The sequence below is a fragment of the Aristolochia californica genome, unplaced genomic scaffold (assembly GCF_029961685.1).
Source record: "Aristolochia californica isolate CCGP_79_NKW_82.1479 unplaced genomic scaffold, dmAriCali1.0.hap1 SCAF_3, whole genome shotgun sequence".
NCBI classification, from domain to species: domain Eukaryota; kingdom Viridiplantae; phylum Streptophyta; class Magnoliopsida; order Piperales; family Aristolochiaceae; genus Aristolochia; species Aristolochia californica.
Genome location: NW_027181992.1, coordinates 5,690,525 through 5,701,484, shown reverse-complemented (window position 1 = coordinate 5,701,484; position 10,960 = coordinate 5,690,525). Strand labels below are relative to the sequence as shown.

Here is a 10,960-nt window from a genome sequence, read left to right as displayed (position 1 = left end):
CGCCAGTCAAATGGGCTTTAACATAAACGAAATTCCAGTTCAGGCCAGTTATGTTCTTCATTTCACCGTATGGGCAGGAGTTGAAAGTTTAGGGCCATTTGACCAGATTTGTATTTATAAATATTTTTATAAATATTTAAGTTACATTTTATAAATAATTTCAGAATTTATTGACCAGAAATATAATGGTAGCGGTTAATTAAAATTTTAAATAATTAATATATTTTTAGAAAATAAATTAGGACCAAAAAAACATTTATGTTAAACAAATGAAAATTCATACAAATGACAAAATTAGGGTTCTTTTGCTACCTATTTACACAATTTTAATATATCTAATGTAAGTTAACGTGATTAACCCTTGGTAATTATATTTATTTCAATTTATATTTAGGTTCTTTATATTTGAATGACAAAAAATAGATAAATAGTAATATTAAGTATAATAGTATAAATGTTAATTTGAAAAAGAGGAACAGGGAAGAAGGGAGGAGACAATAAAGGAAACAAAAGTTAGGGTTCAATTTTCACCATGTAAGTAGGGGTGGCATCGAGCCGAGATAAGCTCAAACGGTTTGCCAACCGGTTCGGCTTGGTGCCAATCCTTCATGTAAACAATGGTGGAGTAGTAGTAATTAGGGGTGGCATTGAGCCTAGTCGAGCCCGAACCTGCTTATGTTCGAGCCGAGCTTTGAGCCGAACCTCATCTCGAGGCTAAAATTGTTATCGAACTCGAGCGCAATGAGTTCGAGCCGAGCTCGAGCCTCAACATACATTTAAAATTTTTCAAAAAATATATATCGAATAAAATGTATATAAAATTATGCATATATTTTACATAAAATTGGGCATGACCTCTACATAAAATTGGGTATAACTTATATATATAATACGTGTATAAGATTGGGCATAACCTCTACTTAAAATTGAGCATAATCTATATATATAATACTTGTATAAAATTCGGCATGACCTCTACTTAAAATTAGGCATAATCAATATACATAATACTTGCAGAAATACTCCATGAAATTGTTTATACACTCTATAAAATAGTTTAAACACTCTATACACTGCATAACATTATAAATAAACTCCATATAATAATCAAACACAACAAAATTAAATGAAATATCCCTATCAATTTACAATCACCCAAATAAAAACTATAAATCCTTTAAATAAAATCATATTACTATTACAAACTTACTAGAAAATTACAAGAAATATTTAAAATTTTTCTTAGGAAAGTTAAATAGACCTCTTATTGCCTTTTCTAAGGAAATAAATAAAAATTAATAATTAATCTAATATATTATTATACTTATCGATAAATTTTTAATCACATAAAATATCAAACACAAAATTGCTATGAAAATTGCCTCATGCTCAAAGTATTATATCATCAACTATCAAATACTTATTCAAAATTTTTCTATATGGTTTTCTAACCCATCTTGGCAAGAAAATCTTACTTAGAAAATTATATGATTTTTTAAAAAGAATTTATAATTAGAAAAATATTTTGAAAAAACATGACGCACTAATGGTCCTTATATTTCTACTAAAAATGTCTTTCCAACATTTATTGAAAAAACTACTAATAGTCTCTAGAAATGTATTTCTACTAAAATATCTTTTCAATTTCTTTAAGAGCCATGAGTAGGGGTGGCTTCGAACCGAGCCGGCTCGCGAGCGGCTCGTGTTCGGCTCGTTATATTTCGAGCTCAAGCCGAATTCGAACTCAGAAATGGGCTCGTTTAGGTTAACGAGCCGAACTCGAACAGAACCAGGTTCGTCTCGTCGGCTCACGAGCCGACTCGTTAATTTAACGAGCGGCGGGATCGGGGGTCTCTTTTCTCTCCCGAAATTTTTTTTCGAGCCGCGCAGAACGAGAAATCTTTCACTACGCAGGCCATCGTCCCTGCGAGCGCCGTCAGCAGTGGGAGACATCTCTGACTCCGAGCTTAAGCCTCCTGATGATAGGTCATTTCGGACACACCCTTGTGGCGAAGAATGTTATTCCGGCAAGTTCCTCCGCCGCACCATCGGTGCCGTAACGGTCTTTGTCCTCGAAGCGACTGTGGCCGTCTTGGATTCGTCGCCGGGACCGATGCCCGCGGCGGAGGTCCACGGAGACTTCTCATGGGTGAGACGCTACGGCATCTGATATTGATTAAACGGCGGGAGCTTCCGAAGATCGCGTCTGCAGGAAGCACGACGCAAGAGTATCTTCTCCTGCAGTTGTCGCCGGACGGGTTATTTGTTTATACAAAAAACTACATTTAGATTTAATTCTGGTCTCTCTGATCATCTCCAAAGTTGCCAACATCCTGGTACTAATTAACTTCTTATTCTCATTCTTCTCTACCTTCCTTCGAAGAAAACTTTTTCATATGCGATTCCCATTTCACTCCACTTTATCGAACACTATAAAACGTGAAAAGGAGTAAATACGAAGGGGAAGCTCCTCCCACGTTTAACCTCTCCTCAATAAAAGGGAAATGAGGATCAAAATAACCCGGAGGCCAGTGCCATAACGCTTAGGGGTTGTACAATTAAAATTTTGCAAACATGGACAATAAAACAATGGTGTTCATTTTTAGTGCATGAAATAATTTTCTTCACTTACAGTTAATATAGTTTAAAATTTTTTGCATACATAAACTCTAAAATTTTTATTTTTTTCTGATCTCTTTGCCTTATCTTTTTTTTTGCAAGAAAAATGGGAGAGTGAAAACTCAAGTTTGGACTTGAAAAAAAATTTAACATCCAAAATTGAAATGCACAAATGCTAAGAGAGATAATTCCAAAAAGTATCTATGATTTTTAAGGAATGTAAACTCTTTTAGTTTTTTAACGGTATAAAGAAAAATCAAAAGGTGAATTTCTTTGATTAATTATTTATTACGATATTTTTTAGTTTTATTTATTAAAATTTTGTTTTATGATTATAGCCTGAGAAGAAGAGTGTAAAGATAATGCTACCAGCTACATGATTTTTCATGTTTTTCTCATCATGGTAATTTTAATATTTTTAATGACATTAAGTAAATACTAGTGGAAGAATATTTTTTTATTCGACAATAACTAATTTTTTTTTTTAGTCATAGGTGGAGATTTTGCTCAAGCAAGGACGTATATTATTTTCTAGCATAAAGAGAACTAACTATAGTTTGTAAATTTATAATGGATTTATAGTTTTTATTTGGGTGATTGTAAATTGATAGTGATATTTCATTTAATTTTGTTGTGTTTGATTATTATATGAAATTTATTTATAATATTATGCAGTGTATAGAGTGTTTAGACTATTTTATGGAATGTATAAATAATTTTATGGTGTATTCATACAGGTATTATGTATGTTGATTATGCCCAATTTTATATAGAGATCATGTCGAATTTTATACAGGTATTATATATATAGATTATGCTTAATTTTAAGTATGCCCAATCTTATACATGTTTTATATATATAGGTTATGTCCAATTTTATGTAAAATGTATGCATAATTTTATATATATTTTATTTGGTATATATTTTTTGAAAAGTTTTAAATATATGTTGAGGCTCGAAGTTCGACTCGAACTTGGTGGGCTCGAGCTCAATAACAATTTTAGGCTCGAGATGAGGCTCGGCTCGAACAGAGGCAGGTTCGAGCTCGACTCGGCTCGATGCCACCCCTAGCCATGAGGAAGGGAGAAAGAGTTTTTTTTTTTCTTTGTTTATGATCTCGCACGTAGGGGTGGCTTTGAATAAATTATACATAAAAATTATGCATACAATTTTAAAAAATATAATGATAGGGGAGGTTCAAGATTGAATTTTAATAATGGATTAAAATGCACCAATATTAATATTTTTTATTCCAATTGTTGTCTAGCTTGTTTTGTAATTTTTGAATTAGTCCCCCCTAGATGAAAATTTATATTCTAGGAAAAACTAAAAATATTTTTCCTATGATACATATTCCCAAAAAACCTTTAAATAAAATCTTATTACTATTAGTGACTTATTAGAAAATTACAAGAAATATTTTAAAATTTTCTTAGGAAAGTTAAATGGACCTTTTATTGTCTCTTCTAGGGAAATAAATAAAAATTAATAATCAATCTAATATATTATTATAATTATCGATAAATTTTTAATTAAATAAAATATCAAACACAAAATTGCAATGAAAATTGCTTCATGCTAAAAGTATTACAACTTCAACTTATTCAAAAAAAATTTATACAGTTTTCTACCCCATCTTGGTACTAAAATCTTACTTAGAAAATTATATGATTTTTAATAAAAAATTTCAATTAGAAAAATGTTTAAAAAAATGAGACACTAATAGTTTATAGAAACTTATTTCTATAAAAAAAAATTTAATTTTTTCCAGAGGAAATTTTTTTTTTTTTACTTTATGATCTCACACGTGCGAGATCATCTTCGCGCGAGGGGGGGGGGGGGGAGATTATTTCTCCCCTAATTTCTCCTGTTCTGGTTTTCTGCCGAGACAACGCGGAGGAAAGGGGGCTACGGCGCCGGGGAGGACCTATCGTCGGGGATGACGGCGGCGACGGAAACAGAGGCGATGGCGAGAAGAGGAAGAAATCGAACGGACGGCCACAGAGGCGGCCGGCGAATAACTGTGATGGTGGTAGAGGCGGCGATAACAGCCGATGGGAGGGGTCGGCAGTGACGAGGGGAGGAAAAAATTTTCCCCCCCTCGCTCTCGATCCCGCTCGCTCGCTCGCGATCCCTATACCGATTCGACTCACTTCGAGTCAACAAACCAAACCTAGCTTCGATCGAGCTCGACACGTTGAGGTAAACGAACCGATTTCGGTACTCAAACTCGGCTCAAGCTCCATAGATAACGAATTGAACCGAGCCAAACTCGAGTCGCTCGCAAGCCGGCTCGGTTCGAAGCCACCCTTAGTAGTAATCTTCCCCTTACTCTCTTTCAACACTAGCAACGGAAGGACCTTCGCACTCTCATTCCTCAATTAGACATTTGACACAAGTATTAATACAACCTAAAAGACTAGTCGGTTAAGTACGGAAAACCACCGCTCACAAGAGTGGACGGAACCACTCTGATACCTACCCCCGCCCATTCTCTACTACTTCTCACGGGATTCGAACGTGGGACGTGGCATACCCCATAATTCCTGATATCAGGAGATTGACCAATACAACCTAAACAATAAATGCAAAAAGTTATCGCTCATAAGAGGACGTAACCGGTTACAAAGAGAAAAGATACTCTTAAAAAGATGAGGCTAATAATAAGATGTTTTACATAAAAATAATTTAATAATCAAAAGCCAACAAAGAGAAGTAAATTGTACTTGAACATCCATCACTCAGCTATGTCGACCTTTAGCTTTAACACGAGATTAACACGAGAAAGTGACATACGGGCTTTGGTCATTCTCATTGCCGCGGCAGGCGGAAGGCAGGTCACCGAAGCAAGGCAACCAGATACGAGTTCACTAACTGAGTACACGTGTTCCACGTCAATCTACTTTACGATGATGTGTCGATGCTTATCTGCCAACTTTTGACCGAATCGGAAAGTATTGGCCACGTTTCCAACTGTGGACAGCGATGACGTCATGCACTTGTGAAAGAGAGCGGAGTAGCCTTTTGTGAGACGTAACCTCATTCCACACTAACCTTATGTATTTTATTTTTAATGTGTTGAAAAATTAAATATTTTATTTTTAATTTGTTTAAAAATTAAATATTTTGTTTCCTTTTCTGGTTAACTCTTCGACCTTATTACCATTTATATCACCGCCTGGTTCTCCGATTTCTTCTCTAAAGTCAAATCGGTCGAAGGTCTTAGTCTTGCTCGCCATTATTGATCTCTTCAACTAACGCAGGGGATGCGAAATTCTGAATTAAATAACCACAAAAACTTTGATGTTCGGAACGATGAAATCAAGAAATATAAGGTATTATAAGCTCAGAAATACTAAAAATATTTCAATCACAAAAAAAAAAAGAATAAAAAAGTGTTGAAAATGGAAATCCGTGAAAAGGAAAAATGAGTGTATAGACGTATCAATTTGTTGACGAAGGCGGAAAACGATTCGAATCGGTGAAAGGTGGAGCTGGATAGCCGGAGGTTGCTCCAGGAGGAGGATTCGGCTGCGGATAGAAATAACCCATCTGTGTTTCTGTCAAATATAGAGGGAAAGGAGCGGCTGGCGAGTAGGACGAAGAAGAGAAAGAACTCGGAGTGGTAGACGACGAGAAAGAGAGCGAAGACGTTGAATACAACATCTGGTTGGTGGGCTGTCTCTGGACATCATAGTCGCTCTGCAGAAGCTGAGAATAATGAACGTAGTCTCTAGCTATGTCGGAGCTTTGCTGTTGGAGAAACGGTTGTGCTCCCGCAAATGGCTGCACCACTTGAGAAGCCGCGGAGAGGGACGTTAGGGAAGTCGAACCGTGTAAATGGGTCGTCGGAGAAACTTGCACCGGTGGACGGCTGGGGACGTTCTCCGGAAAGTTAAGTTTTGCTCTGCTTCCCCTGAATCTGAGCGCAGCCTCGTCGTAAGCTCTAGCGGCTGCTTCTGCTGTGTCAAAAGTGCCTAACCAGACTCTAGCAGCTTTGTGTGGGTCCCTTATCTCTGCTGCCCATTTGCCCCACGGCCTCTGTCTCACTCCCCTATATCTTCTTCTTCTCTCTCCTCCCCCTCCTCCATATGTGCTCGGGTTCTCTTCCGTGCTGCCTGATGCAGCTGTTGTTGTCGTCAGGGCTGCTGCAGTTGCTATAATCCTCGTACCTTCTCCCGACACTGCACCCAAATAAAATGATAATCGTTATTATCTAGTGCTGCATAATACAATATAATCCTGCATGCTAGCACGTCGAGAGTTTCAAATCCATGTTCTCCATCCATTTTTATAAGAACGAAGTTGAACGAACGCCGTAGCTGAAATCAAATAAAATAGAGACCCAGGAAAGAAACTGGAAATGAAGAAGGTTCAGGAAGACTAACTTTGTTCTGCATTCATATTAAAAAAAAAAAAAAACATGAAGGATATTATATACAGGCCGACATGAATAACCTAAGAGGATGCCACTGACGAGGAATGAAAAAAAATAAAAAAAGGACATATAGTAATACAGCTAGATTGCTCGTCGATGTTTCCTACGAAACCCATGATAACAGAAGCGAATAACATGAAAAGCCGTATCAAAACAACTGATCCAGGAGATCAAAACAAGTTTTATAAGCAAAGGTGTGCGACTTCAAATATCATTGACTAGAATAGCATCTGTAAAACTCAAAGAAACGTAAGAGAATTTGTTTGCTTTCGTTTCGTGTTAGAAAGGCGTCTGAACTCGATCTGAAACGTAGTTATTATCTCATCATTTCGAGTTTAAACTTTTAATACCAATAATAAGAAACGGTTACTTTATAGTAGTTTGGAGATACAAACTTGAAGGGAAGTACGAGATGAGATAAAACTCACCTGCTTCGACTGATGAATCTCCCTGATAACTTCCAAAATCACCGATTCCGCTGTAATACCTCAGAGCGGATTGAGGCATCGGTCCCGTTTCCTCTTCCCGTGTTCTCTTCAGTCCGCCACTGCTCCAAGACGGAGAAGCCTCAGAAAAGGAGCCCGAAGCCTCAGACGAGGAGGCACAGTTCGTGGTGCCATCAAAACGTGGTCCAACCATATCCCGTTCACCCGAAACAACATGGGTCAGCGCCGACACCATGGCCGACATCTCTCTCGCTCGACCGTCTCCCGAAAAGAGAGAAAATGAAACCGCCTCTCGCGTCCTCTGCCCGTCATCTTCGTCCCCTTCCCCTTCCCCGGCTTGAAACGGGGAATACTGGCCGGAAGCTCGTCTTGGATTCGCCACGTTAAAGCACATGAAAGACACTCGTCGCCGGAGTAAGATTTCGTGGCCCCCACCCAGGGAGAGTTACAGGTCTCAATCGCCTCTCAGCAAACCATCCCTCCTCTTTTAATTCCTCTCCAACAATACAAGCTGGGCCTTTTATTTGCGCTCGGGGACGCCGCCGACCTCCTCATCTTTGGTTTCACATGGGAGATTTGACCGTGAAACGTGTGAGGCCATAAAGAGAGTGTCGGTGTTCGTTTCGGAATCGAATTGAGTTCCAAAACTCGTACCGACATCGGCACGGCACCGTCTCTCCAATGTGGTGCCCCACTTGGTAGCTTCCAAGGGTCCAGTTAGGTATTTCCCCCTCTCGCCTGAAGCTTGGTTCAGTCAACTCTGGTCCCATGTCAACTTTTATGATATCGAATTTACTAAAATACCCTGATTAGTAATTAATGAACATGCATTTTTGTCGACAGAGAGTGATTAGTGGAAATGGCTGAAATGGTCAATTTAGTCAAATAACGACGGCTTTGGCGGTTCTCTGGGTGGAACGAGTCCTCAGGTCAACCGAGTTGAATCGGGTTGAAATTATTTAAAATGAATTTTTAAATAATAAAACGAATCTTCATCTAAAGATACACGTGGTAGAAGACACCATCATGTGAAAATGGTTTCCGATGAATAAAGCCTACAAGGCGATAAATCCACGTGGGCCATACGGCGCCGGCATGATACGGAAGCTGCCACGTCGGTTAGCGATCTAAAAGCGGACGCAAGCCGCTCGTGTACTTTTTTTCGCTTAATTTAATTAAAAAAAATTAAAAGCTTCCGTACGTACTATGGTGCTAAATTCGACGGGTTTGAGCTTAGAACAAGGAGAAATTTGAGATTATTAAATTGAAGGCGTGAATGGTTTGCTCGAATCGGATCCAGTCGCGGAACATGGTTTAAAAGATCGGTCGTGTACTAATCGCTTGAAAATTGAATCCTTCTCGTGAACGTTTGGGATATTTGACTTTTGCGAGTTTTTAATTCTTTCATTCTACGTCTGCTCTGGCTTTTTTTTTTTTTTTTTTTTTGTTTTGTTGTGTGAATCGGAGGGAATGGATCTTTGTCGCCAAGATTTATGCCCAAGTGCATATGAATGTCTAAATTCTGTTGGGTTGACCCAATTTTTCTTCTTCTTCTTCTTCGGCTTTGATCTTGCTCGTCTCACAGTAAAATTAACTCAGTAACCTTGCGGATCGCATTTCACGTTCTTCTCCCAGATGTGGTGGCCATTAACCGAAAGAGAAAGCAAAATGATTAAGAATCCCCGAAACATTTACATGGTATCATCTGAAAGGATAAGTAGAGATTGACAGTTCGAGAATTTTCTTTATTTCTTTAAGAAAACGTTGAAGGCCACGTTGTTTCTCTTTTCTCTTTTTTAGCCGAGAAGATGAACACGTTGAAGGAAGAATCCCAGCGGAGACTGACTAAAGGGCTTTGTTTTTTGTAGACCAGGGGAAGGCCAAACGTCAGAATCAGAGTCGTCAGGTTCAGATGAATAGAAAAAGCAGCACACCCAAAACAGAAAAGTCTGAACTTTGAGCCGAAGAAGATTTGCTTTTTCTCCTTCCAACAGGGACGAAAAAACCAGAACTTTGGCAGTTGCAAGAAAATCCTGTAGTAAGCAACCTCTTGACTGACCCATTTGATCGATCCATTGAATAGTCAAACATCAAAACACTCGAAAGGTGAAGCTCCTTCTCTGCTGTTCGTTCTGCTGCTCGTTCTGATCTAGGATGTATTTGCAGAGGCATAATCTCTTTTATCAGATTTTGCAACATCCGATGCGTTTCGGAATTTCGCAACGCCGACTTCAGATTTCTATATCCAACATTTTGTTTTCATCTGGGACGCTTTATTAATGGAAGCTCTCGCACTCAAAAAAGAACGGATCCATATCCCACTCCATATCCAGTGAAATTCTCTGCTCGGGTTGCTTCATCTGTCAATTTCCCCCACGTTTTTTATAGATTTCATGCCGTGGTGGTACAAGATGAGATTCACAAGATTGCGACAGCAGTAGTTATGGCAGTACCCATCAGCCATGATTGGCTTCCTGTGGATATCTCAGTCCTTGGGTTCAAAAGAAACTTCGCAGTTCCTCTCTGGGAACTCATTTAGGGTTTATCCATTTCAGTTTTTGGTTGCCTACCATCTAAGAAGGATGATTGAAGCAGAAAATGATTATTTTCTTCCTAGTTTCACAAAACTGGAGTTTACTTTTTCTTACTATGATTTTCTGTGTTAAGGGAAAAGACTTTGGAAAAAATGGTGTTTTTCACTCTCATCCAACTGGACTTGGTCGAGTAGTTCCTTTCGTGCTCAAGTATCATTCTAAAAATACAAGTTGGTTTCTGACCTCTGAGAAGCCTTTCCAGTCTCCAGACCCAGCTTCATCGAAGGCCGCACAGAGTTTACTGATCTTGTTTGTAAGTTTGAATTCAGGGCAACAACCCATTACCAATAGTAGAGGAGAGAGTCAAAGCAAAATGATTTTTCACTAGAAAATATCTTAATAAATTGACTTTCATTTACTGTAGGAAGATTGAAAGGATAAGTACCCATTTTCTTCGTCTCTGACACTACTCTTCCCAAGTTCAGTCAAATCAATCAAGTGGCTACAGTCCTGTTCTGAAAACTAATAGAACCGACTCTAGATTTTTGAAGAGAGTGAGAACTGATATAGACGCGGACAATTGAAGATATTGATCCAAAAAGGGAGATCGTCGTGTAACTTGATTCTGAACCAGATTGATAGAATAGGCGATGGTAAAGGAGTGAACAGCAGGCTCCTGTTTTTGTCTTTCCTTTTTGGGTTCAGATTTCTTTATATAAAAAAGGCTTCTCTTCCTTGCAAAGTAACACTTTCACTCTCCCTATTTCTCCAGAACTCTTCTTTCACTTTAGTGTTTTTTACCTTTTCTGATCCCAGATATGAGCCAGATTTTCCAGTCTAACATTTGGAATTAAAGCAAATCTAAAAGGAGATTTTTTTTTGTTCAAAAATAGAATAATAATATTTAAATTCAAATTTTATT

The 10,960-nt window shown here is 38.2% G+C and overlaps 1 protein-coding gene across 1 annotated transcript; it reads right to left on the bottom strand.

Annotated features, from left to right (window-relative positions):
• Positions 1-6,064: 6,064 nt before the first annotated feature.
• On the bottom strand, positions 6,065-7,739 carry LOC137958680 (ethylene-responsive transcription factor RAP2-6-like). The gene is made up of 2 exons (XM_068805768.1): positions 7,487-7,739; positions 6,065-6,804 (listed from the first exon to the last, which is right to left on the bottom strand). The coding sequence occupies exons 1-2, from the start codon at positions 7,737-7,739 to the stop codon at positions 6,065-6,067; spliced, it is 993 nt and encodes a 330-aa protein (XP_068661869.1).
• Between the last annotated feature and the right edge of the window lie 3,221 nt (positions 7,740-10,960).